A 27979-nucleotide genomic window follows, 5' to 3' on the forward strand; every position below is an offset into this window, starting at 1 on the left:
TGAGGGATCCCCAAGCCCTTGGGAGAGTGTTTCTGGGGGGCCCCCAAGCCCTGGGGGGAGGGTGTCTCTGTGGGGGGGCTCCTGTACCCCCACCCAGCACACCGGGGCTTCTTGAACCGGGGCTGAGCCAGACCCAGGGTCTGTATTTACACCCCCCCCCCCCCAAGTTCATCCCCACCGGACCCCCCTGAACCCCCACTGTCCTTTGAACCCCCCCCACGCCCTCCGAGCACGGCTGCACCAGCGTGGTAGAGAGTAATAAAAAGGCATTTATTTCTCTAATAATAAAACCATTTCAGGAAGCACAGGTGAGATCCGTGGGGTGGGTCAAGCCCCCCCCCCCTGCAGCCAGAGCGGGGGTGTCCCCGTCCCCCCCTCCCCATCACGGCGTCAGGCATTTCACGCCGGCGTCCTCGGCGTGGCCGCAGTTGGTTTTGCCCCAGCTGGAGAAGCTGCAGTGCAGAAGGCTCTCCTCTGTCCCCTTGCAGGAGACGTCGTCCATCCAGATCCTCCCCGTGCCTGCAAAAACAGGGACCCACTGGCACCGGCACTGGCACCGGCACTGGCACCGGCACTGGCACCGGCATTGGCACCGGCATCGGTGGGCTCTGGCATTGGCACTGACACCGGCATCGGCACCGGCATCGGCATCAGCACTGGTGGGCTCTGGCATCAGCACCAGCATCGGCACTGGCATCAGCGCCGGCATTGGCACCGGCATCGGGATGGGCACCAGTGGGCTCTGGCATCACCACCGGCACCGGCACTGGCATCGGCACCGGCATCAGCACCGGTGGGCACCGGCATTGGCACCAGCACCGGTGGGCTCTGGCATTGGCACCGGCATTGGCACCGGCACCTCGGTGGATCCCGTCCAACCAAGGGCACGTGCATCGCTGCATCATCGGGATAAAGCAGAAATAATTCAAGCCGTTCTTGAACGAAAGGTTTCACCCGTTATGAGGATTCCCTCCGCTGTTTTATCATTCCTTCTTTATAGTAACGCGTATTAATTTTGTTAACGTGTGTATTAGTTCACATTATAGACTGTCATGTAAAGGGGCAGTTTTACTGGAGTTTTTTGTATTTTTCATGCTTAAGTCAAGCAAATTAAAGGACTAGAAATAAGGATTTCACTTCTTGGAAGCTTCAAGCTGTCCGTGGAGGATGAAGGACAACCCCCGGGCAAGCGAGGTAACGGCTCCAGGGACGGCGGGATCAATAGAAAAGCAGCAAGAACGCTGCAGGAATAGCGTTGCTTTGCAAAGTTTTCCTGTGATTAATCATCAGTAAGGGGGGTGTTAGTGGTCATTCCAATCGTGGTGTCCCCGAACGCTCGAAGGGGAGAAGAACCCCCACTTCAAACCACATTTGGGTGCCCCGATTTGACTGGGACGCCCCACGTACAAGAATAAATTTCCCCTTTTGCACCTCAGCCTTTCCCCTCGGTCAGCACCGATGCCCAGGACACATCTTAACTCCCCATCGCCGGAGGTCTGTGCTGGGCGATGGGGTGGGGGTCCGTTCCCCAGCCCGAGCCCTCCAGCAGCACCTTGGTAAAATCCCTCGTTTTCTTCACGGCCTCAGATTGCTCCAGGGGAGGTTTAGGTTGGATATTAGGAAAAATTTCTTCACTGAAAGGGTGGTCAGGCATTGGAACAGGCTGCCCAGAGAGGTGGTGGAGTCACCGTCCCTGGAGGTGTTCAAAAAAACGTGCAGATGTGGCACGTCGGGACATGATCTAGTAGACATGGTGATGTTGGGTTGGCGGTTGGACTTGATGAGCTTAGAGGTCTTTTCCAACCTTAAAGATTCTATGATTCTTCGTGGTTCATTTTTTTCCCAGGGCGCTATTCATAGTAACGGGGGGTGTCGCCCAGGGGTCCCTGCTGGGACCAACACTGTGTAAGATCTTCATCAGTGACCTCGATGGTGGGATCGAGTGCACCCCCAGCAAGTTTGCCAACGACACCAAGCTGTGTGGTGGGTCGGCACGCTGGAGGGAAGGGATGCCATCCAGAGGGACCTGGACAGGCTGGAGAGGTGGGACCGTGCGAACCACATGAAGTTCAACCAGGCCAAGGGCAAGGTCCTGCACAACTGTGGGTCAGGGCAATCCCAAGCACAACTCCAGGCTGGGCAGGGAATGGATGGAGAGCAGCCCTGAGGAGAAGGACTGGGGCTGTTGGGGGACGAGAAGCTCCCCATGAGCCGGCAAGGTGCGCTGGCAGCCCAGAAAGCCACCCGTGTCCTGGGCTGCGTGTCCAGCAGCGTGAGCAGCAGGTCGAGGGAGGGGATTGTGCCCCTCTGCTCCGCTCTGCTGAGACCCCCCTGCAGTGCTGCGTCCAGCTCGGGGGTCCCCAGCACAAGAAGGACACGGAGCTGTTGGAGCCAGGCCAGAGGAGGCCACGGAGATGCTGCGAGGGCTGGAGCACCTCTGCTCTGGAGACCTCAGGCTGAGAGAGTTGGGCTGGTTCAGCCCGGAGAAGAGAAGGCTGCGGGGAGACCTTGGAGCCCCTTCCAGTCCCTGCAGGGGCTCCAGGAGAGCTGGAGAGGGGCTGGTGCCAAGGGCAGGGAGGGACAGGCCAAGGGGAATGGCCTGAAGCTGCAGGAGGGGAGATGGAGATGGGATGGGAGGCAGCAATCCTTCCCTGGGAGGGTGCTGAGGCCCTGGCCCAGGGTGCCCAGAGAAGCTGTGGCTGCCCCTGGCTCCCTGGCAGTGGTCAAGGCCAGGTTGGATGGGGCTTTGGGCAACCTGGGCTAGTGGAGGGTGTCCCTGCCCATGGCAGGGGTGGCACTGGATGGGCTGGGAGGTCCCTGCCCACCCAAACCCGTCGAGGATTCTGTGGTTGTCTCCAGCCCTGCAGAAACACGGACCCAGATCTGTCTGCACAGGTGATGGGTGCAGCTCAATCCATCTGGCATGTGGCAGTGGGGTAGCCCCAGATTTTGGGGACTACCAAGCCCCTGGGGATGCACAATCCCTATTCTGGAGGGAACAGCCCCAGGAGAGACACCAGCCACCAGCATGTTGGGGGTTGTGGCCATGGCAAGGCATTGGATGTACCACACTCAACGGGGCATCAGTGGGGTTCTCCTGCCCCATCAAGAATGTCCAAAGATGCAACCATGGTGTAGCAGGACCTTTGGGGCTTCCCAGTTGGGACATCCCAAGTCAAGCCTATCCCCCAACGTAGGCTCTGGATGACAGTGTGCCAGGATCCCAAGCGGCACTGGTGGTGAAACAAGCTCTGAGGTCTCCCAAGGCTGGTGTGAAGGACACCAACTCTTGGAGGGGTCCAACTGTGCTCACAGAGAAGGTCTGGCCAACCAGCATGTTCATGGCTAGATGTTGCCGTGGTGGCTACCTGCTTTTGGGATCCATCATCTCCTTGGCAACCCCAAGCAGTTGGAGAGAAAGCAACTCAAGGAGTTAAAAAGCCTACATGGAAAAGGAGCTGGTCTAGGCAGAAACACCCCAACACAACGGTTTGGGGCCAAAGGCCACCCCTCCGCCCACCAAAGCGTTCCTGACATTTCCCCTCTGTTTTTAAAAGCGTTTCCTTTTTTTTTTTTTCCCTTTTGTTATTCTAAACAAGAAAATAGATCTCAAAAGTCACGTCCGGCTGAAGAACCCAAAGCTCTCGTGCAAAAGCAACAAGCCCGGGGACGGTTCTGCAGCGCTCAGTCAGAGCATGGTGGGGCGTGCACGCCGAAGGAGCCGGAGCAGAGGACGGAGCCGCCCGCCAGCGCCAGCGATGTGCTTGCACGCGGTCCCGCAAGCCAACGCCAAAATATTTGGAGAGACCCCAGGCTGGCCGTGCTGAATGAACCGGTGCTCAACCAGACTGAAGCTTCTCGGGCCACCACAGCCCCTGTCCTGCTTGTAGGGGACATGCTGGATGCCCCCAGGCTCATTTTTTGGGGGTATCTGGTTTATTTACGGGCTGACCCCAGGTATTGGTGTGTGTGGGGGTAAAGGTGTGGGGGGTCTTACCTTGGCCAAACCGGGCCATGCGGTACACCTCCTCGGCGCCTCGGAAGCCCAGCATCCGGCACACCACGTCTCCATCCTTCTTGTCCCAGCCGTCGTCACACACTGTGCCCCAACGCCGGTCGTAGAAGACCTCCACCCGTCCCTCGTGGGAGCCGGAGCCGTTCACCAGCCGAATCATCCCCTCCTCGGCAGCTGCTGCTGGGAAAAGAGAGCGGGAGGTCAGAGGGAGCGTGGTGGCATCTCCAAGTGTTGCCCCTTGCCCACCTTGGACCACCTCCCGTGCCCTCCCCATGGTGCCCGTGGCTGCAGAAAGCACTGGGTGATGCACCTCCATGTCACCTGAGGACATCCCACCACTGTTGGGTATGGTGCTGGAGGGGTCCCACCAAAACTGGAGTTTTTTGGGAGGAGGTTGAGCCTTGCAATGGCCGTACCAAGGTGGGAAACCTCTTTGCAGCACTTTGCAGGGAGGGCAGGCACCGAGCAAGCATCAGTCTTGAAGCCGTCAAGGTGAGACCAAACGGACACAGCTCAGGCTTGCGACGAGAGGAAAGATCTGAGCAACTCAGGGGAGGAGGAGATGCCAGCAGAACCAAGGCACAGAGATTCCAAAAGGGACTAGAAAGGGAATATCGGGTGATGGGGAGGCTCTTCCAGCCTGGAGACAGGACTCGGGACCAAGTCCACGCTGCTTGGATGGACCCTGAATTCATGCTTGAGGGGATGGAGAGGGGAGGTTCACATCAGTCTGAAATGCCAAACTGTGGTGGGGGGACATGGGGAGCTGGGATCCCCCAAACTAGATTGTACTGCAGCTGCTCGGAGACTTTTATTTAAAGACATTTCTCAAAGCCAGGGTGGGGTTTTTCCCTATGAAAACCACACGTTCCCATGGGAAATGCTCAGTGACGTTCCTTCTCAAGTGCAAAGATAAATGGGGTTTGGATTGCTGCTTGAAGTGTTTCCAGGCAGACCGAGGCCTCCTCCTTGATGACCACCAATGCTTCAGCTCATCCTTCATGCCCAAGGCTGGTCCCTGGTGGAGAACAGGTCAGGGGGCTGCAGTCTGCTTCCACACCACCAAAACCACCACAACCACAGCCACCACCAATGTCCCAGCAATGTCAAAGGGAACAAAACCTTCTCGTCTGCTGTGATTTTGCCGGTACATGGACCACGGCAACTTCACAAGTGATGAACCCAAAAGATCTCCACGCCAACAGGTGACCATCGCAGAGGGAGCTGCGAAGAGCTGGGTAAAATCTGACATTGGGCTGACATCTGCTTTAACTTCGCCGTGGTGGGATGTCACAGGCAGCCGTGCTCGGCTGAGGTCTCTTTAGGCACCTTCGCCAAGCAAGCCGGTGACCATGAGGTTGGCCAAGGTGGGTGAAGCAGGGTCCCAGCCTGCCCCAGGCTCTTGGGGCTGGGAGGTGCAGGGTTAATGGGACATTTAGAGACCGGAGCAGCGTTTGGGTTCTGCTGCACAGACATGCAACAGGTCTTGGCACTGCTGGCTGGCTGGGACCTGCACAAAAGTTGTTTTTTTCATGTTTCAGGCTCTGGGTTTTCCCTGGCTCGCTCCCAGTGGGAACAGGGCCACCTCCTCCAACGACCTCCACAAAGCACTGTCCTTGCTTGGCCTCGGCACCAGCCGCTCTCCCATTTCCAGGACCCACTCAGGGTCAGGCTCAAGAAGGGGTCTGGAAACCCTGAGCCTGTTTTCCTGGATCTGGGCAGAGCATCGGGTTCATCGAGGAGCCAGGAAACATCTCGTGCTGATGTCCCTGAACCATCTCGCTGATATTGTCCACAGCCCTGCTGTGGACCCTGAGGGTCCATGCATCATGTCTCAGCGGAGGGCCTCATCTGGGATGCTGCTGGCTGTCTTCTTCAACCAGTCCCTGCTATCTGGGATGGGACGTCTCCTCCCGGCCCTTGTGCAGCTTTGCCGAGGCAGCTGCCTTGGCTCACCCCAGGGATGGTGTCATCGGAGGGCTGGATGAAGTGACTCTTCTGAGTCAAACACGTGCACTGGAGCTGTGGACGCTCCCTGGAGCTGCTCCTGCCAAACCAAACTTGTGCCGGGTCCAGCGTTGGTGTCCCAACCTCCCTGCTCCAGGAGAACAAGCGGAGGGCAGGATGCGACCAGGGAAACCCAGGATCCCAGCCAGGGAAAGCCAGGGTCCAGCACTTCTCCTCCACTGCTCAGGTTGAGGTGGTGAGCAACATGGTGTCACCTTCCCAGCTCCACATTTTTGGTGACCTCAGCCACCAGCACCGTGGCACTGGCGGTGTCCCTTTGCCAGCCTGCTCTCCCAGCACCAGGGAACGCCGTGACTTTGGGACCATTGTCCCTCTTGCACCCTGGAGCATCCTGGGCCATGGGATCCTTCCCCAGGTGCTGTCACCTCATGCCTGCAATGGCTTGGGCAAGCAATAGCTAAACGGCCACGTGGACTGAGTCCAAGGTGTGGAGGTGGAGACCCCCGGCAGGAGGTAATCCCCTCTGTGAAACCATCCATCTGCCTCCAAAACCACCAGCGTTCCCCGGTGCCAGGAGAGCAGGCAGGTGACCGATGGTCCGGGACCAGCTCCATATCTCCAACATCAGCTGGTTGCTCATCCTGTCCAGAACCTGCTCCGTATCCCCAACCCAAGCCAGTTGCTCATCCCGAAGCCCTGTGATTCTGTCCTCACCCCAGCTTTTCACTGGACGCTCATCAGAGCCTGTGCGTGCTGGAAGATGACAACTGCTTCCCCGAGGAGAGGAAGAGATGTGCAATCAGGGCACGGATCCAGGCACCACCGCGATGTTCCCATTAATCAGCAGGGTGAGGGCTGCTAATAAAGCCACAGAGCTCAGCTGCCCGAGTCCTGGCCACAGCCCTTCCACTTAGCCTCTAACAAGCATTGCTTAGAGGGCTAATAAAAGCTAATAAAACCCAGAAGTCTCCTCCCAAACCAGTGCCAGCTGACCGTAAAGGCCACTCCGCTCAGCCCAGCCCAGTTCAGCCCAGCCAAGCCCAGCCTGGGGCTGTTTTAGTGCCCATGGGCCCTGGGGACTCTGCACAAGCTGCACCTGGGTCTTGGCCCTGAGGAGCTGGTGGAGCTGTCTGGAGATGCACAGGTACCAAAGCGGGTTGTCCAGGATCAGGCCGTCCCGGGCTGCAGCTCCAGAGCAGCAGAGGAGCATCCCAGGCATGCAGCAACCCCCTGCCTGCGAACTGGCCTGGCCCCGTCCATCTCGGAGCAGCTTCCTGGCCCCTTCTCTCTCCAACATAACCAATAAACCCCAAAAGCATCATTTCTTCCTCATCTTGTGCGTGTGCATTTGTTTTTGCGGCAGGAATTACTTCCAAACCCCTTGACCTCCCCCCTGCCCAGCCCCTAAAAACAGCAAAGCAAGAAAGGAAAAGCTAAAGAGGAGAAATAACTCCCAGTGGCCGAGAAAACAAGGGTTTGATTTTTTGCAGTTGGGCTGAGATATCATCTCCCCCCTGGTAATGGAGACCATCTGCCCCCGGTTCCCTGGGCTCCCCACTGCCCCTGCTCCACTCTGGTCCCTTTGGTTTGGGAATATGGATGCAAACATCAAGTTTCCAGGGGGTAGATGTGGGATATGTTTATCCCAGGAAATTAAATAGTGATATACCCCATTGTTTGCACTTTGCGGATGGGAATCAGCTGCGTTCGCCCACCAAGCGGTGGCTGGAGGGGGCCGGGGTGCTCGGTCCTTGCTGGGGTGCTGGTGCATTGTGCCGTGGTGCTCCCTGGTCCCCAGCTGTCTCTGCTGCTGCTCCCCTTCGAACCCTGCCCCATCCTTGTTCTTGCTTGGCATCGTTTGGGCATCGTGGTGGCTGGTGGCAGGGAGCTGGAGCCCCTGCGTGGGGGCCTGAGGCAGGAGGGATGGATGTCCCTGGGGCTGCAGGAGGCATCTCCAAAGCTTGGAGGAAACCATCAGCATCTCCAGGGGTTGCAGGGATGAGCTCTCTGCATGGCATGGCCATAGCACAGCAGGGGGGTAGGTGGGATCCAGCTTATCACAGAGTCCCCGACTGGTTTGGGTGGGCAGGGACCTCCCAGCCCACCCAGTGCCACCCCTGCCATGGGCAGGGACACCCTCCACTAGCCCAGGTTGCCCAAAGCCCCATCCAACCTGGCCTTGACCACTGCCAGGGAGCCAGGGGCAGCCACAGCTTCTCTGGGCACCCTGGGCCAGGGCCCACAGCACCCTCCCAGGGAAGGATTGCTGCCTCCCATCCCATCTCCATCTCCCCTCCTGCAGCTTCAGGCCATTCCCCTTGGCCTGTCCCTCCCTGCCCTTGGCACCAGCCCCTCTCCAGCTTTCCTGGAGCCCCTGCAGGGACTGGAAGGGGCTCCAAGGTCTCCCCGCAGCCTTCTCTTCTCCAGGCTGAACCAGCCCAACTCTCTCAGCCTGAGGTCTCCAGAGCAGAGGTGCTCCAGCCCTCGCAGCATCTCCGTGGCCTCCTCTGGCCTGGCTCCAACAGCTCCGTGTCCTTCTTGTGCTGGGGACCCCCGAGCTGGACACAGTACCGCACCAAACTCTGCCCGGAGCACGGGCAAGACGATTGCGAGCGAGAACTTACCCGTGTCGCCGCCTCGGTCCCCCTTCTCTCCCTTCGGGCCTCGGTCGCCTGGTAAAAGAAAGAGCACAGGACATAAATCTTGCTAAAATCAGATTTTTACTGGATATCCTGCCCTGGGTACCCCCTCGGTGAGGTGCTGGAGCTGTGCAATACCCCCCGCTCAGGGTGCAGGGTAAGGGCGGGAGGATGGGGAACCCCCCCGAAACCCTCCTGGGGTAGCAGAGGGAGGATGGAGGTCCCTCCAGCCATCCCACCCACTCTGCCACCCCCCCACCCCAAACAGCCGAGCCCTGACTGCAGGGCAGCAGCACAGCAGGAATAAAGGAAAGCAAACCCTCAATTTCAGGCTGAAAAACCCTATTTGGGGATAAAAATTCTTCATTTTGCAGAGGTCAGGGACAGGGACGTGGTTTCCCGCAGCCTCGACAGAGCATCGCCCCATCCCACGCCCGGCTGGTACCTCCTCGCGAGCAGATCTGCTGAACCAAACCCTGTATCTGCCGAGAAGCAATAGCGCTGGGGGGGGGGGTGTTCAGACCAGCTGGGTAAACAGGCTGCCTTCGAAAACTCCGCTATTTCCATATAAAAATAACGAGCTCAATAATTATCTGTGTCATGGCTTGGCTTTCCCTGCGGCTCGCGAGCATAGCCTGCCTCCTCCTGCATCCCTCCTTTAACCCCTGCCCATGCTCTGGCTTTGCTCCTGGCAGGCAGCAGCTGTGTTTTCCCACCGCAAACACTGTCCTGAGTGGGGCCGTGGGCTTGGCTTTGTTAGTCCTGGCTTTGCCCTGAGGGAAGGGGCCAGGGAAGGCTGCGGGCTGCTCTGACCAGCGATGCTCCGGGCGAGCCCCAGCCCTGCGGCACAACCCCGCTTCAACACATCCTCCTCTTTTGTCTCCTTGTAAGAACAACAAACAACACACAAACTCAGAAATTTCTTATAAAATAAAATAATAATAATAATTTAAAAAAAAAAAAAAAAATCTTGCAGGAAATTCTTGCCCTTTAACTTGGAGGCTCTGGGAAGGAGAGATTGCTCCCCTGGGCAGCCGCAGCTGTGTCAGATGGAGGAAAGCTGCCTGCAGCCTGCCCCGCTGATGGGAACCAGATGACAACAGCCCCGGAGCAGCAGGAGAGAGGCCAGAGATGCTGCTCGACGGCACGTGATGGTGCCGGGACGCTGGAGCAGCCCGCGATCTCCACCACCTTCCTTCCCCAGCCCGGAGGAAAGGGGTTTGTAAAGCAACAGTTACGGTTCTTTTGTGTTTGTCCCCAAAAATCTGGTTTTTCCAGAGCAGAAGTGCTTTCCCTGCAGGGTCAGGGCTGCATCCTATAGGGCAACATATAGGAATGACGGAGAGAGGTGCAGGTGGAAAGGTGGAGCTCGAGGGATGGGAATATAGCAGCTGTGCTGGGCAGGAACGTCGTGGTCTGACACTCCTGGAGTAAATAACTCAACTGCTGTGTCGCTGCTGGCCTCGTCAGGGAGGTGACGGCAACTGGGACAAGTCAGGGACTTCAGAGAGGCTTGCAGAGGAAGGAAATACTCTAATGGTGGGAGACCTCAACCACCAGAAACGGTTAGAAACCCTTAAGAAAAAGACCAAGGCAAAAAAAAGAAAACAAAAAAACAAACGGTACAAATCAAAACTACTGCACCGCTGCAAGAAGAACAGGGTGTCCAGAGAGGTGGTGGATGCCCCATCCCTGGAAACATCCAAGGCCAGGTTGGAGGGGGCTCTGGGCAACCTGATCTAGTTGAAGATGTCCCTGCTTGTTGCAGCAGAGGATGGACTAGATGACCATTAAAGGTCCTTTCCCACCCAAACCATTCTGTGGTTCGATGATTCTATGAAGAGGCACGGCCGGCAGAAAGCAGCGGAGCTGGTGGTGAGACCTCTCCAGCAGCTGGGAATGCCGCGGGGGAAACCAGGGGCTCCTGGCACAGGCAAGCGAGATGCCCACCAGCACATCTTCAGGGCCAGATGCTGCTCGCCTGGGAGCCCTGATGTGGCTGTCACTAGCCCACGGAGTGCACCCGGGCCTCCAAAAAGCAGTAGATGGGCTTGGCTTAAGGATGCTGAGCTGTTAAAAACGGGTCCGGGGGCTGTTGAGGAGTGGGAACTGGTTACGGATGGGGAAGGAGGAGCTGGTGCAATGGACTCTGTGGCTGGACCCATCCCAAACGCAGCTGGGGAACAGCCCATCGTCGGAGCTGATGCTGCTTTGGGATGGGTTGGTGGGTCTAACCACACGCGCACTGTGCTGGCTGTGCTTCTCCTCCCCATCCCTGACCTGTGCTACTGCATTAGATTTAGGATGGGTTGGGTTTTTGTTGTTTTGGGGTTTTTTTTAGCTTCATATACATCTGGCAGAGGAAAGATCCTTTAAAAGAAAGAAGCATTTTATGGACGATGCCAACAGATTCGCAAGGGTGCTTTAAAACGCATCCCATCCCCTCTGCCTTATTCTTCCTCGTCCAGCTTGGCTTTTCCCATGCAGCCCTCCAAGCCCCTTCATTTCTTCACTCTTCTGGAAGGCTTTTCTTCTTATTTTCTCTTTTTCCCTTCTTCCCATCTCTCTTTTCCCCACAGAAGTTCTCAGGTGAGCAGAGAGGACAGCCTCTTTGGTGGCACAGCTTGCTGCTGACTTCACCCTGTCCCGGGTCCCCCAAGGTGTCAGGGCTGGAGAGCATCCCTAGTTGGGGACAAAGACCCTGTGAGGTGGACAGGAGAAAGCCTCGGGGCTGGGACAGAGCCCACCAGTTCAGGAGAGCATCTTACTGGCATCACCGCTGGTCCTACCAGGAGATCCTGCCTGGTGCCTTCACCCAACGAGTGTCAAGGTCTTGCTTGGATGTTTTCTGCTGCGGGTAAATCAGTGCAGCTCAGCCTCCAGTTTTTTCTGGACTGTGCACACAATTTTGGCACAGATGCCATGACGAGTGACCCTTAGCTCTTGCCGTGGCAGAAGGTTGGTCCCGAGCGACGTCCTGCTCCTGGGCATCACCTCTGCTCCAAAAATCAGTGTTGCTGAGAGAGGCAGGGCACAAAACCTGAAAAGCTTGTGGGAGAGGACATCACTGGAGGAGGATGGGGTCTCCTGGGTCTGCAGGGTGAGGTGGAGCACCATGGTCTCAGAGCAAGCCCCAGGAGAAGCTGCCAAACCCCCATTTTCCCAGGCAGAAACGTGCTCTGCCTTCAGCAACATGCCAAAAACCTCCTCCTTGCCTGCACGTGGTGTTTAGGAAGGGGATTTCTCTTATTGCCCTGAATTTATCTATAGATTAGCGATCCCTACCTTGGCTCATTTACTGCTGTTTCCTCCTGAACATGTTCCCTGCATGATGTTCCCCATGGAAGAGTGAAGAATACTGATGTACACTCACTTTCCAGAATAATTTTCCCCATTTGGAAATGAGGAAAATAATACTCCGCTGGGGTAATTTTGAGGGAAAATGTGTCAAGGATAGGAAAATAACAACAAGGGAAAATATTAATGACTCTACTGCGGAGAGGAGAAGCTGTGCCTTGACCAGGTTGGACCGTCTCTGTGAGATGGTTTGACCCAGGATTATCGGTGAGGAAGCTCATCCACTCCGTCCCCCGCTCTCCTCGAGGACAGGCTGCATTTCCCGGGGAACTGATCGATAGCTCTCCTGTGCTCAGAAGAGAGTCATTATAGAAGTGTAAGACTAGTGCTGCAGAAAAACAGGCCTTTACTTAAAGCCCGGGCTTGGAGCGTTGCCTGGCTCGGTGTCTGTTTCCTATAAATTTCAGAGAATCCCATAAACTGTAGAAATTCAGTGCTTGCTGCCAGCATGGTTTGCTATTTATTGGAGAAGGGGTTGGATGAAACCCCCTTATCTGAGCACCCCTGACCTCTGGGATGTGGGAGACAGGGGCTCTAGTTTGGGGTTCCCTTTGTTGGGGACACAGCCAAGCCCTGGAGGTGACCTCCATCCATGTAGGCCAGCAATGGGAGGTGGAGAGAGGGACCCCTGTGCTGGTGATGGGCTCTGGTGGGTGGTCCATCCCCCCTGGGGCAAACACCTGATGGCTTTGCCACCACGGAGTCATCCTCACCCCAAAGCAAGGACACCTCCAAGAAATGCACGAGAAAGGGGAGTGCATCAAGGCCACAGCTGGTGGAACCCTGGAGACAGCTTAACCTTCTTCAAGCCAAGAGGCCTCCTCAGATACAGGGATTACTCTACACAGGTGAAAGGATGATAGCTAGAAGCAATGCACCGCATCGCAAAGATCCACCAACCTTTGGCATGCCGTCTGACTCATTGCCTCCCAAAACCAAAAGAAGTGCTTCACCTCCCCGGGCAAAGGGGCTTGAGATGCAGACGAGCTTTGGGAAAGGTTCACCAAGCTCGTGGGGCATGGCCATGGCTCTCCTCTGGAGGCAGGGGCTGTGCTGGGGGTGGTCTGCAGCACCTCCTGGGCTGGTAAGCACTGGAGAAAAGCTTCATCCTCAGTGTTGTGTCTCCACAGAGCTCCTTGCTGGAGCTGTGATGCCCACCACGGGGTCTGTTAACACACCTCAGCACTGACCCAGCACAGCAGCTATTAACATCTCAGTCTTAGGGGTGGAAACATGACGCAGGAGCCCATCAACCTCCTACCTCCAGAAGGGACATGTCCCCCAGGGATGTACTTTGCAGAATATTTATTCATCAGGGCTTGGTCCTCTATTGAAGCCCGATTCAACTTGCCCAAGCTCCTTGGGATAATTTGCTCATCTAATGAGTACTTGGCACTGGCCAGTGAGAAAAGCCCACTTTCCTCTGCTCCGGGGAAGGAGAGGAAACCACAGTCCCAAAGTGTGTTGTGGTTTTGGTTGGCGGACCTCAGCGTTTGATGCTCTGCCAGGAACATCTCGGCGCCGATGTCTCCCTTGCGTTAGCACCCGTCCCTGCAACACTCACGCCTTTGCCAGGGACGTATCCAGGGGTTAGTTCGACCCCCGCCGCAGCATCAGGCCAGGCATTTTCACCCCACAGCTCCGATAAAGTCTTGCACCTCCACGACACTTGGATGGCAATTCTGCAGGCCAGAGTTACCTCCAAAAAACCCAGGAGATAGCGCTGGAAAACAAGCATGAAATGCTGGTTTCTTTATTCTTGCAGCACGTAGGGCTCTGTGCTCCGCTGGCAGCCTCTGCCTTGGTGGGAGAATGGAGACTTGTCCCAGCTGCATCAGCCCAGAAGCCCTGGGCTGCCAGTTAGATGGGATGGGGCGAAGGAGACAGCACCCAGCAGCGTTCTTCAAGACTACACAGCACTGCATAAATATCATCTAACCATCCACGTGGCCTGGAGAGCCATCTCTCCCCCAGGAGGTCAGCTTGTGCCCGGACTGGGGTGACTGGGAGAGCGGTGGGATGAACAGAGCCATCGTGTCAGTAGGGCAGGTGATGACAGCAGCGACGGCTGGATGGAAAGAGGACCATATAGGTGCTAATCTGGCAGGAGACCTTCTTGCCTTGGGCTACAGCTCTGGCTGCTTCATGCTGCTCCTTCGCTACAGAAGGAGACTACTGGCAGCATCTCATCTCCTGCATCTCCTTTCTACCCAGACCTAAATCTTCCTGGGTCTGCACTGGGAGGCACTGGCACTGGGAGGTTGATGGCATGTCCCTAGGAAAGGTTCTTCTCCTGAAGACACCACAAAGTGGAGAAAGGATGCAAGATGTGTCCTGCTCCTAGACTACAAGAGGCTTTCTGGTGGCATGCAAGGTACAGGAGATGGGCACTGCTGTGGCTACCGCACGTGAAGGATGGGCCACCAGACACGGCACGGGGGGTCTTCCAAACCCTGTCCCTGGTGATGACCAGCACTTTGGAAGACTTACAGGAAAATTGGAAGCCAACTCTGGCCAGTTTGCCAGCTGCCAAGCTTGCAGATAGAGGAGAGAGAGGACACAAAGAGGACCTTTTCCTTCAGCTTTCACACATGCAATTCATCCAAGAAACTCGCTGCATGAAGAACTAAAGACAACGCATGGGACCTCCACAAGAAGGGACAACACCACCCCCTGCCCGAAGCACTGCCTGCAGGGCTCCAGGCATTTTCCGGACCTGGACACTGGTCTGCGGCCATGGTCCCAGGTCTTGGTGGCCAGAGTGGCCACATCCCAGGTCAACATCACCCACAAGCATGAGATGAGGGGAGTTCACCGCTTTGGTCCCCTTTGGCTCTGCCCAGGGAGGTGCTCCTTCCTTGGGATGGGCTCTTCCTGCCTCCCCCTGCCCGCAAGGCGTTTTGAGGCAGAAAAAGCCATGTTTTGGGATTATCCATCCCGTTTTAGGTTGCAGCATGGAACTTCTTTTAAAAAGTCTCCTGGGACAGATCTGTCCTGCTAAATAGGTGTGTGGCCACTTCCTACACCCACAGCTTCTCCCTGCTCTTAGCCGGGGTGTGGTGAGATGCTGTAAAACCACAACGAGCCAGAAAAGGTCACCAGAAAACAAACACAAGGCTATTCCTAAAATCCTGCCGGAGCCAAGCATGGGAGGGCAGCCCGACAGGTCCTCACGGGGCTCTGGTGAGGGCTCGGTGCAGGCAGCGCTGCCTGCCTGCCTGCACTGAGCCCCACTGCATGGCAGGAGCATCACAAACCCAATGGTTTTGCCCTTCTCCCTGCAATCCCTGGACTCTCTCCACCGCTCTGCCTTGGTGGGGAGGTCTCAGTGCAGAGGTTGCTCCCAGCTCAGCAAGATTTCTTCTCCCCCCAGGAGCTCCAGGTGGGTCCCACGCCAGGAGACCCACCACTCTCACACCCATGACCAGTCTCTCTGCCCCTCACACCAATGGTCTCCAGAACCAGTTTGCTGCCCAAGAAGCCCAACCAGACCCCACGACCCACACGGGAGCATGCACAGAGGCTGGTCCTTACCTTTGAATCCCCGCAAGCCCACTGGACCTGGAGGGCCAAGATCTCCTTGGTCTCCTTTCAAGCCACGTGGTCCTGGTGGTCCTCTGTCACCTGGTAGCCCTGGAGCGAGGACAAAGAGGCAAAATGACCCTGTTGCAGCAGAGAGCTGCAAAAACCAGACATGCACTCACAAGTGTCCTGCTTGCCAGAAGATGTGCCAGTCGGTCTCTCGTTCTCTGCCGGGAGTTGGAGACCATCAGGACACAACTGAAAGTCCACCCATCCTCTCCTTCTGCACCTGGCCCTGGATACAGGATGGATTTAACCCAGAGACAGGCTGGTGCTAATGCACCTCTGAGCATCTCAGGGCTCAGATTAAGGTAACTGGGGTCCAAAGCTGGAGACCAAGGAGGAAGAGCTGTAATTTGGGGCTCCCTTTGTAGGGGACACATGGAGGTGACCTCTGTCCATGCAGGCCAGCAAGGGGAGGTGGAGGGAGAGACCCTTGTGATGGTGATGGGCTCTGGAGGGACCTGGGGGAGGTCCATCCCACCAGACTGATCCAGCAGAGACTCAGCCCGAGCCTGAGCCTGGGCTGGATCTGAAGCTCCTGTGGGAGAAGCTCTTCAGATGGAGCTCCTCCAGCTCCCGAGCTCAGCCCCCTGCCTGGCACGATGCTGCCCGTCTGCCCTGCCCGTGCTGAGGGAGCCCTGGATTCGCTCGGCACTGTGCCTTCCGCCCCTCCTGGGCTGGGCTTTTCCAAACTTAGCCAATATTTTCCTCTGGTTAAGAAGAAAAAAAACTGCCAGGAGAAATTTAGGCACCAGCTCCAGTGGACATGTTCTGGGGCTTAACTCTTTCCTTGCTGCGTCTGGCCAACACCTCGCCTCCCTCCCGGGGGGATGCTGCAGCGTGTAAGGACTTGCCTATGGATTTGGGTAGAGGAGCTGGGGCGGAGGCAGGATGGTAGATTCGCTGTGCAAAAGGGGATTTACCGGGGATGCTTTACAACACCTGGCTGCACCTGAACCCGACCTTCTCATACCCAAAGGGCTGGTGCTGTGACCACATCCAGGAAAGTACCAGAGAAAGCAAGATGGAGAAAGACCTAAAAATAGTGGCCCTTTCAACAACTCTTCCTGAAGGTGAACCCTCCAGAGATTGTTTTGTTTTTCTGTTTAAACAAAAAAAAAAAAAAAAAAAAGGAAAGAAGCCAGACAATATATTTCTGATGCTTGTTACACCCAAGAAAAACAGCCATGAATCTGTCAACGCAAAAAAATATAGCCGTCGGTGAAACGAGCAGGGGCAGCCAGCGCTGAGAAGGGCTTTCAGAGACCGATCGGGTTTCTGAGCTGGCTCTGCCTAACTTGGCTGGTCCTGCCGCCCGCTGCGGAACCAGAGGAAAAGGGGTACCAAAAGATGAGGTTTTAATCCCAGGACCAGCAGCTCAGATGCTTAGATGTGCTGAACCCCCCTGCTCTGACGCTGACAGTCCTACGTGGGTCATGTCTTCAGCAGTCAAGGTGAAGCCAGGGCTGGACACCTTGGATGGAGAAGGAGGTCCAAGCCCCAGGCAGGATGGATCCTGTCGCCTCAATAGGAAAGAGCCTCTTGGGGACAAAAAGTCCTCACCAAAGGGAATCCTCCATCACCTCTGCGCCATCCCTGGCTCTCGGATGCAAAGCCAGTACTTCTAGGTTTGGCTTAAAATTAGGAACAGGCTCAAGTCGAGTCCTGTTTCTCAGGGTCGGGGGTGTCCTCTGTTCTTTTTTAAATTGAGTTTCTCTCAAAGACAATGGTTGGAATTAAGAAGGGGAAAAAACCCCCGGCATTCTTGACATTTAAAAAAGTGTTGTAGGAAAAGCCTCAGAGCTGCAGCCGGCGGCCGGGTCCCCTCTGCCAGGCTGGAGGGACCCCACGCCGGGTCCCTGGGTGCTGCCGGGGGGTGCAGGCAGCGGGGCCAGCCCTGGTGCCTTGTCAGAGCTCGGTTTTAGTGAGCACCGGGTGGTGGCCAGCCCTGCGCAAACCTGGGCTGGATGGCTGTGTCAAAGGAGCCTGGGGGCATCACCCTGCAGGTGATGGACCCTTGCAGCTCTCGCTGTCCTGGGGACAGCTGGGAGACGGAGAGAGACTTTTTGTCCCTAAAGACCAGGAGTCTGGCAGGAGATGGGGCAACAGGTTAATCCTGTTGTTCTTCAAGATTTGTGCATAGCCAGTGAGGTCCCAAGGGACAGGTTGGGAAGTCACCAGGAGGTGTCCCGTGGACTCTATGGACTCTGGGTGAAGACTTGCAGGGTTACGGACAACCTGGATGTGTTGTTCCTTACCTCGCAGCCCAGGCAGGCCAGGAAGACCAGGTTCACCCTCCATTCCTTCATTGCCTTGGTCTCCTTTGGGTCCTGGTGGCCCTGAAACACAAGAGGTATTGGAGTGCAGCCATCGCGCCACGGCTTTGCAGGAGATGCATGAGTGCATGCACCCACCCACCCTTCACCGGCCGTTATCGTTTATCAGGTGACCAGGGACCTCTAATAAACACAATCCCTGCAGACAGGAGCAAAGTGACAGTGAAGGAGCTTGCCAGCAGCCTTCTTCCACGATCTATGGATTTTAAAGGCCAAACACGACTCCATCCACCTGTCTCATATGCCAGAAGGTGAGCAGCTTCACCTTGCAGCTCCTGTGGTTCCACCTTGAGCGTGACTTTATGGGAAATTCCAGCCTCCTGGGATTTCCTTTTGACCAAAAGTTGTGACATCTCCAATGAAATAACATTAAGAAAAAAGAAAAGGAAAAAAAAAAAAAGAAGAAATACATTTTGGAAATATTGAGATGAACCTTCAGGAGACGATTTGCATCACTGATCTCATCAGGAACTGGCCATCGGTCATTGCTTTTCGGTGTAAACTCAAGTGAGCGAGCAGAAAGTCCAACCCAGTAATAGAGTTATATTCCTCAGCCTGCAAAGGGCCAAGTCCGCAAAGCTGAAAACAATTATGAGCTAAATCAATTGGAAGAAAGAATTTGAATAGGGAAAAAAAAAAAAAAAAAAAAAGACTCATGGGATGATAGAAAATAGGGCAGAGAGAGGCCGGGAGGGGTCATTTGGTCTTTGTCCTACCAAGCCAGGGCGATAACTGGAAACTGTTAAACACTGTTTTCCTAGAAACCCCAAAAGCCATAATCTTGCAGTTGTGCAGAAAGCAAACAACCAGTCAGGGCTACAGGCGATGTGGTAATGCAAAAGGATCAGGAGAGGAAGAGGGGGGGATGCTCAGCAGTCCTAATGCATGAGGAATTAGGATCTGCAAATATTAGGCAGAAATTAGCAGGTTGATGAGCAGATGAACCACAGCAAGCTCAGGAAACGTCCCGAGCTGGAGATGGTCAGGGGCTGGGAGAGGACTACGGGGATATATCGCATTAGCTTGCCCTGGGTTTCCTCTTCCCTAGGTAATGCACATCTCCGGGTGCTGCAAGGACGTGGGGGTGGACCCTAGACCCTGGGGACATGTCCCCGGTTCTCAGTTGGCAAAACAAAAGGATGCAAAGAACAATGGACACCCGGGAGAGCTGAGTACAATGAGGAGGCATTTTTGGGTGGGAACAAGAGGAACCACGCATAGCAGAGATGCTGCTTTGCCCGGGGTAGGAGAGGCAGGATTCCCCATGATGGAGAAGGTCCATCAAGAGCTGCTGAAGAGGGGGACATGGGGCAGGAGCCAGGCGAGGTGGTGTGCACTGTATGAAGGCACTGGGATGGCTGGTGGAAGTTTTCATCCCCATAGCGTTAAAGAACAGCCATTAAATCATCATATCACAGACTGGTTTGGGTGGGCAGGGACCCCACAGCCCACCCAGTGCCACCCCTGCCATGGGCAGGGACACCCTCCACTAGCCCAGGTTGCCCAAAGCCCCATCCAACCTGGCCTTGAACACTGCCAGGGAGCCAGGGGCAGCCACAGCTTCTCGGGGCACCCTGGGCCAGGGCCTCAGCACCTTCATCATAAAACTACCGGTACTCAAATCCACTTACTTGCCTGCTGGAGTTTGAAAAACTGAATAGATGGGCAAATAAATAAGCAATAGGAGGCACCCGATTGCATAAACAGACGGTGTTCAGTGCAGCCATTGATTTTCAGTGCCCCAAACGAGCAAGAGGGAGGTCAGGTCATGACAGTTTGTTAAAGTGGAATGATGTGGGTACGTTTGGGCTGCTCCGTGTCACCCAACCCCTTCTGAAATAAAGAACTAATGGAGAATGTAGAAGTCAAGAATTAAAATACATCGATACCATTAATTTCAGCCGAGAAGGCGTTACAGAAAGCAGAGCCTGCCAGAGATCCCTGGCTTTCTAGAGGCGATGGTGAGTTTGATGGGTAGCAGTGGGAGTGTTGAGGCAAAGGGAGTTTTCTACAGGCGTATCTCCTGCCTGAAGGTCCCGGGTGTCCCAGGACGAGCAGTGACAACTCTGCAGAACCCAGCTGTGCTCCTGGGTTTGGGTCAAGTTCTTCCCTCCCCTGCTGCACCCCAGCACAGCAAAGGGTGGGCTGCTGAAAACCACTTGCTTAAACAAACCAGATGCTTTCCCACCGTGAGCAAAACTAAAAGCAACCCTGGAAACATCTGTGTTGGGAGCCACCGAGGAAAGGTCTCCCATTTCATCACCCTGCCTTTGCCCCAAGCATCCTCTCCAAAGGGAAGGGGTCCCACACCAATGGCACTGGAGCAAAACTACTGCTGACACGAAATGTCTTGCTTCCCCCACGCCGGCTCCAGCACAGCTCGGCTGAGGTCCCCTGTGCGGGGGCAGCTCCGACAACTTCCATCTGCTCTCGGTTTATGGGCACACTGGGAAATAACCCACACTAGGGCCCCACCTCAGCTCTGTTAACCCTGGAAGGGACACGGGAGCTGCCTGCTCGGGGCACCTTGGTGGGGTGGGGGTTGGAGCTGCCCTTCCTCCTTAAAATCAGCTGCTACAGGGCAGCCCCCCAGTCCTCTGCGAAGGTCCTCTTCTCTTCTCTTCTCTTCTCTTCTCTTCTCTTCTCGTCTCTTCTCTTCTCTTCTCTTCTCTTCTCTTCTCTTCTCTTCTCTTCTCTTCTCTTCTCTTCTCTTCTCTTCTCTTCTCTTCTCTTCTCTTCTCTTCTCTTCTCTTCTCTTCTCTTCTCTTCTCTTCTCTCCTCTCCTCTCCTCTCCTCTCCTCTCCTCTCCTCTCCTCTCCTCTCCTCCCTTCCCTTCCCTTCCCTTCCCTTCCCTTCCCTTCCCTTCCCTTCCCTTCCCTTCCCTTCCCTTCCCTTCCCTTCCCTTCCCTTCCCTTCCCAGGTTTCATGGAGGGTGACCATGGGCCACAGACAATCTCATCTGCTCTGTCAGAGCTGGAGGCTGGGAGAAAACAGCCAGGGAAGAGACAAGTTGTCCCTTATTCCCTTATCTCCAACACCTGGGGCTACAAACAGGGCTTGGGCATGGCCAGACCCTCGGGCTCATCCTGTTTGCTGCCTCCTAGGTTTTGGCATTCACCCTTCAGCATTATTCCCACAGTGGGAATACCCACCACCTTGTGCTCCATCAGCCACCGGAACATCTCCTCTTGGCTACACCCAGGCAGCTCCATGAGCAGAGATGGGGGGGAGCTGGTGGGATGGGACCCAGGCAGCAGCTGGGGTGGAGGATGGAGGAGCACTGGGAGGGGTGACTGGGAGAGGCTGAGCAGCACTGCAGACACCGTGCCAAGCTGGTCCCCACCCCACAGCCTGTGAGCTTTGCACTCGGTAAAAGAAAACCCCAGCCCAGATGCACCCCTGCTTCACCCTCCTGCCTGCACAGGGCTGGGCTGCTCACTGCATCAGCGGAGGAGAAAAACCCTCCAAAACCGTCGGGATGAGGACTGTCGTGACGTGCACAGACCTGACGGCCAGATGGGACCGTTGCAATCACCCCGCCAGACCCGCTGCGAGCCAGTACCTCCCACCCAGTGAGTTGTGCAAGCGGATCCAGGCGGGTGGTGGATCCCGGGCATCCTCCCTCCCGGTGACACCGTTATTTAAGACCCAAAACCCCTCCGTGCTGCGAGGCCAAACCCTCTCCAAGACATGCGAGCTGCTTGGCGATGTCAGCTGCTGGAGACGAGCCTGGGGACCTCCCCAAGCTGCCATCACCAGCAAACAGCCTCAAAAGCCAGAGCCTGGGGTGGCTAAGGTCTCAGGGGAAGGAAAATGCACCCCAAAGCAGACAGCCCTGCGTCTCCCAGGACCAGCTCTGCTGGTGCAAATCCAGCTGGGACCACAGCAGATTCATCCGAGGACATTTGGAGCCGGGGTAAAGCTAGTTGGGCTCCTAAAATTCTCCAGCCCCATTGCTGCTGACAGCAAGCGGGCAGGGAGGAGGGATGGGGAGAGAGGGAGGTGGGGGCTGCCAGGAATGTGTCAGAGCAGCGGCTGATAAATCAGGTGCCGGTCCGTTGGGAGGGGATTTGTTTTGCTTTCTGCTCATGTTAATTGGAGTAACATGGTGCACGGGTGGCGGGCTCCGTGACGGATCCCTTCCTCGGTGGCTTCACCCGAGAGAGGGTGACGTCCTCCCCGTGGCAGTGGGGGGAAAGAGAGGGCACCGGGGGTGGGTGGGCAGCTCTGAAAACCTCAAAGCAGCGGGTGCAACGTGGTCCCAGCAGCCCCGAACACAACGTCCCCCAAGGAGCAGGGAGATGACCCCAATGAGCTGCTGGTACTCCAGGGTGATGGTGGGCCTGGATGGGGAGGTGTAGCTGCTGCGGTTCAAACCACATCTGTCCCCTCCCAGCTCAGCAGATGGCCAGAGGGAGCAAATGCCTTGGCGTCGGTCCCTTCCCTCCCCATCTGGTATTTCAGCTGGAAGCACCAGAAATAAAGTTCTGCTTGGAGCTGGGCGTTTCGTAGCAGGGGAACAGCCCGTTGCGTCTCCGCAGGTGCAAAGCGACAGCGTGCAGGTGGGGCAGCAGCTGCTGCCCAACCTCTCGCTCTGCCCCCAAGAGCTTGCACTGGGCTCTTCTGTGTTTCTTCATGGTTTTCCCCCTCCCATGGCCAGTTCATCTGCGTGGCACTGAACAGCCACTGCGATCAGGCCGTGGCATTGAGCAGCTAGGGATGTGTCCCACGTGAATTTGTCCAGCGCCTTTTGGACCCACTTGGGTTTCTGCCTCCACAAAGTCCTGCAGCAAGGAGCTCCAGCCAGGTGAGAAGGTGGCACGTGGGAAAGGGCTGCCCTGAGCCTCTCCTGCGTTTGCTGCCCACCATTTCAGAGGGTCCCTCTTGCTCTTGTGCCGTAAATCACAAGGATGCTCATGACTTTGCTGGTTCCCATCACAGCCCTGCTTGGCTGTCCCTGTCCAGATGATCTCGACCCTTTCTCTTCTCCATCACCCTCGAAGCCAAGCTGCTCCCAAGAAGTGCAGCTCCCTTCGTTCCCTCTCCTATTTTAACCTCTAAGATCTTGGAAGCAAAAGCCACCTCTCTCCTGGTGCAGCACAGAGGGACCCTCCTCTTGCTGCTCCCCAGTTGCATCAAGCAACTGGACTGGGGTCCACCCCAGCAGACATGGGTTTCTCCAATGCAGGCACCTCCACCTTGGAGCTGGGCTGTCCTAGGAGATCTAGTGCTGTGGGATGCAGAGAAGCGGGTGATCCCACAGCAGCGAGACAGTAAGACAGGAACCAGCTGGACGTTCCTGATGTCAGAGAGGAAGAAAGGTCCAAGCAGATGGTTAACCCTGGCCATACAGCTACGCTCATGAGATAACAGTGTGACAAATGGCTGGACCTTGCAGACAATTAAGAAAAAAGGAGTAGATGCTTAGCAGACTGAGTGGGGGATTACCAAGGTAACCATACAAATACAAGAAAAGAAAAAAAAAGGCTATCAGGAAAACTAGGGTCAATGGTCAAGAGTTAGCTGGGACGGGTTGTTTATTTCACCACAATGAGGGTGCTGAGGCCCTGGCCCAGGGTGCCCAGAGAAGCTGTGGCTGCCCCTGGCTCCCTGGCAGTGGTCAAGGCCAGGTTGGATGGGGCTTTGGGCAACCTGGGCTAGTGGAGGGTGTCCCTGCCCATGGCAGGCGGGTTGGACTAAATGGGCTTTAACGGTCCCTGCCCACCCCAACCCATCGGGGATTCTGTGATTTGATGATTCAGGAGGGGCTGAGGGTGGTAAAGGAGGGGAAGACAAGAGGAGGAAAATGGAGTAAAGGGCATGTACGGTAAAGCGAGTGAAGTGATTGACGATGACTGAGGGTAGCTGCTGGCCAGCCCTCTGCTTGATCACTGCAGTACGAAGCAGGACGAAACCCCGCCGTCTCTGTCATGCTTAGTCTGGCTCATTTTCATGGTCAGGAGGGACCTGGCAGAGTTTCCCCAGCCATCGTTGAGGGAGCCTTGGGAGCTTTCTTCCTAACATGGATGGGGGAGCATTTGGAGTAGAGTCCAAGGTGATGGAGACATCTGAACACTGCAGACACCTAAACAGTGGTGTCTGATGGGTTTGATACACCCAGAGACATCCCCACAGGACATCCCCATGCCACAGGGACCATTTCCACCACCCTCCAAAGCACTGAGGACACCCCCCTCCTCATGACAGCTTCATGCACCAGCAGGGGAGCTGCTTACGAAGAGCTTTTCAGCTTACCCCGTATCACGGAGATGTTCTTCAGCGCCATGGAGTGCTCCCAGTCCTTCAGTCGTAGGTCCTCGGTCACATTGTTGAGGATGGCCAGCTCATGCTTTAGCTGTTCCTCCATGGCTATGTGGATGAGACGCATCTGCCGGGCATCTTCGGTAGCGTTGCTGATCAGCACCTGCAGGTCCTGGATGCGGGTATGGTGGATGTTCACATCGTAGGAGAAGGTCCTGTTCATGGTGTCCATGGCCCCGCTCACAGTCGTCACCTGGTCACTCAGGCTCTCCACCCTGCTGCTCAGGTGGCTCAGGAGATGGTCATGGTGCTGCAGCAGCAGCCAGCTGCTGTTGCCTTCCACGGAGAGCTTGTACATCTCCTGCTGAGCCGCGTCGCTCTGCTGGGTCAAGCTGTCCCAGAGGTTGGACACTGCCTTGTCGGTTTGGCTGGCCTGGGTCTGCAGGCTCCAGAGAAGCCCTTCCAGCTTCTGCAGTGACCCCGTCATGAGGAACAAGGAGTCCGAGTGGTTCTGCAGGAGGTCCTGGAGCCTCCAGATGTGATCCAGCACGTCCCCCTTCAGAGGTAGGTGCAGCAGCTTCAGCTGCATGTCCCGAAAGCTCTCGTTGAGGCGGTTGACGTTCCCCATCAGCGCCTTCAGGTCCTCGGGGGACGTCTGTGGCCTGGAGACTGCAAGGGATGGAGAGGAGGGGGCATCAGAAACCACATCACGGAAGTGAGGACCCTCCTGAGAGGGGCAACCCCCATCTCCTCCCAAGGAGCGCTTGGACATCCCCCTGTTCCTTGGTGCTTGGAGGTGAAAACCCTACCTCAAACCCCAAAAGGTTCATCCCATCAGCCCCTTTCGGCCCCACGGTTTTCTCCATGGTTGTAGAAGGGGGTTGGTTGATGAAGAGCTGGAGAAGGAGGCACCTCGCTCAGGAAGGACGGCAAAGGCTCCCAGCAGCTCTGGGCTTCGGGGTGGCTCTGGGCTTTGCCAGATGGGTCACGATGCTACAAAGCTCTGCCTTGCGGCTTCGCCTGGCTCGTGTCGGCCTTTGGTCAGAGGACTGGCTGCTAACAGCATCCGCTTCCCTTTCCTAAAAACAGACCTTAAAACCTGCCTCTTCCCCCGCTGAGGCTTTAATTTTCATTTTAACAGTCAGGTTTCCCTGCTGGCCGCTGAGCCCGGGCCTGAACTCAACCCCTTGCTCTATAATGAAGACCATCAGGCTGGCTCGGCAGGTCTCCACGGCTCTGGGTGCGGTTTGCCGTCAGCCTCCAAACGCCGCATCCCGCATCCCTGGGCTGCCAGGGCTCTTCCCGAGGGAGGGGAGGAGGAAGGAAACCCACCCTGCCTGAGGAGCATCTGCATCCCGCATCCCGCATCCCGCATCCAGGGACTGCCAGGGCTCTTAGAATCATCGAATCATCGAATTCCCGACTGGTTTAGGTTGGAAGGGACCTCAAAGATCATCCAGTCCCAATCCCCTGCCATGGGCAGGGACACCCTCCACTAGCCCAGGTTGCCCAAAGCCCCATCCAACCTGGCCTTGAACACTGCCAGGGAGCCAGGGGCAGCCACAGCTTCTCTGGGCACCCTGGGCCAGGGCCTCAGCACCCTCCCAGGGAAGGATTGCTGCCTCCCATCCCATCTCCATCTCCCCTCCTGCAGCTTCAGGCCATTCCCCTTGGCCTGTCCCTCCCTGCTCTTGGCACCAGCCCCTCTCCAGCTTTCCTGGAGCCCCTGCAGGGACTGGAAGGGGCTCCAAGGTCTCCCCACAGCCTTCTCTTCTCCAGGCTGAACCAGCCCAACTCTCTCAGCCTGAGGTCTCCAGAGCAGAGGTGCTCCAGCCCTCGCAGCATCTCCGTGGCCTCCTCTGGCCTGGCTCCAACAGCTCCATGTCCTTCTTGTGCTGGGGCCCCCCGAGCTGGACGCAGCACTGCAGGGGGGTCTCAGCAGAGCGGAGCAGAGGGGCAGAATCCCCTCCCTCGACCTGCTGCTCACGCTGCTGGACACGCAGCCCAGGACACGGGTGGCTTTCTGGGCTGCCAGCGCACCTTGCCGGCTCATGGGGAGCTTCTCGTCCCCCAACAGCCCCAGTCCTTCTCCTTCTTCTTCCCAAGGAAGGAAACCCACCCCAGCTCAGGATCATCCTTCACCTCCTGCCTTCATCCCCAGCCCTCTTGTCCTCGCACCAGCTCCCAGAGCACTGAGATGGGATTTGGAGAGGGAACCTGGAAATTTGGGGGGGGAACCTCTTGCTCTCAGCAGCTCCTAGCACTGCTCCAGCAACCCCCTGCCCAGTAAGCCCAATAGCACCCAGTAAAGCCTGATTCCGGACCCCATCGTCCCTCCGCATGCCTCGGCACACCCCAAAAACTCTGATCCAGGCAGGGGAATATCATCTTCTCCCTCCGCCTTGCGTCGACGCTGGATCTCCAATGCAGCCCGGGGTGGGGGACTCAAAGCCAAACCCACACGAATAATGAGAATTTGAAAAAAAAAAATAAAATAAAAAAAAAATCCCCATTGTTCTTGAAGCTGTGGTGGGGCTTCGGCCGGCGCGACGCCGCGGGCTGGCGCGGGACCCGCCTGGCAGCTCACCCCCTCATTTCCACGGAGGAGAAACCAAGCGGAGGCATTTGGTTTGAATTAAAATCGCAGGAGCAAGCAGAGGGCGAAAGCAGCCGCGCACACGCAAAGGGCTCGGGGCCACCCGCAGCGGCGGTGCTGGGTGCTCAGGGGGGTGCTGGGGGGGGACACGACGCACCGGGGGGACCCGCCGTGCCCAGAGAGGGGGTCTGGGATGAGCGATCGCTCCCCAGCTCTGCCGTGGGTTGGCGGGTGCCGTAACGGAGGAGCTGAGCATCTCCCAAGCATCGAAGGCATCTTTCCTCCGTTAATTAGCCCCCGTTAATTAATCCCGTTGTTGGACTGCCCCAGCTTGCCAGGCTGCAGCGTGCCAGCTCGGAGCTCTCCTCCTGGGGCATGGGGACGTTGTTTGGTCCCCTCTGCACGTCCCCGCTTGTCCCCGACATCATCACCGGCGGGGGGGGACACACATCGCGATGTCACCGGTCATCGCGCCCAGCGGGCACCGTCTTCCCTTGGCGGGGGGGGGGAGGCACGACGGAGAAAGCAAGCAGGCAACGTGCCCAAGGCCACCCCGAGAGGGGACAACCGGCCAGGACAGACCTTGGGAAAAGTCACCACGGGGCTGGCGAAGGGGCGGGGGGCTGCTGCTTTCTGCGTGATCGAAGCTGCTCTGACAAGTCTTCCTGGACCTGGGGTGCCCGTGATGGGTGCGGAGACAACGAAACCGAGGGGAAAAGCAACCCCGTGCGGTCAGCACAAGGAGGAATAACCCCAGGGGTGGCCGAGGGTTGGGAAGCCCAGGTGAGCTCCCCGCTTTGCACCTGCGGCGAGTTGCAAAGCCTGCGGAGTTCCCCAAATTCCCATAGATCACTTCCAGCAACCAGCCGGGATCCCCACGGCTCTCCTCTGCCCAGCCCCGGCACCGCAAGCCACCAACCCGCCAGCAACCCAGGCCGCTCCGGAGCATCCCGCAGCCAAAAACCACACCGGGAAGGTTCCAAGGAGCAACACCTCCAGCCTCGGGCTGCTCCGTGCATGCACACGCGTGCGTGCCAGCAGCTCTCCTGCCTCCCAAATCTTCTTTTGGTAGGATGGACTAATCCTGCTGCAAGGCAGAGGCACGGACATCGCCCCGCTCCGCTGGCGAAGCTGCAGGACGTGGGTGTCGGGGGCCCGTAACGCCCTCCTTGCTTTCCGCTCTCTGCATGAAATCCAGAGCTGGGAGCCTGGAGCACGTGCA

At 56.8% G+C, this 27979-nt stretch overlaps 1 protein-coding gene across 2 annotated transcripts in view; it reads right to left on the bottom strand.

Moving 5' to 3' along the window:
• Positions 1–251: 251 nt before the first annotated feature.
• SCARA5 (scavenger receptor class A member 5) overlaps positions 252–27979 on the bottom strand; it is a 38485-nt gene continuing 10757 nt past the window's right edge. Inside the window, exons 4-9 of one of the 2 annotated variants that reach the window (XM_075750276.1) lie at positions 24156–24830; positions 17823–17903; positions 15514–15612; positions 8608–8655; positions 3998–4195; positions 252–519 (exon numbers count right to left, since the gene is read on the bottom strand). In XM_075750276.1, coding sequence (XP_075606391.1) covers positions 383–519; positions 3998–4195; positions 8608–8655; positions 15514–15612; positions 17823–17903; positions 24156–24830 — 1238 coding nt within the window. In that variant the 3' untranslated portion in view covers positions 252–382. The remainder of the gene's footprint in view (positions 520–3997; positions 4196–8607; positions 8656–15513; positions 15613–17822; positions 17904–24155; positions 24831–27979) is intronic. The other variant, XM_075750277.1, reaches the window with a different exon arrangement.

This window comes from Balearica regulorum, chromosome 3 (assembly GCF_011004875.1).
Source record: "Balearica regulorum gibbericeps isolate bBalReg1 chromosome 3, bBalReg1.pri, whole genome shotgun sequence".
NCBI lineage: Eukaryota > Metazoa > Chordata > Aves > Gruiformes > Gruidae > Balearica > Balearica regulorum.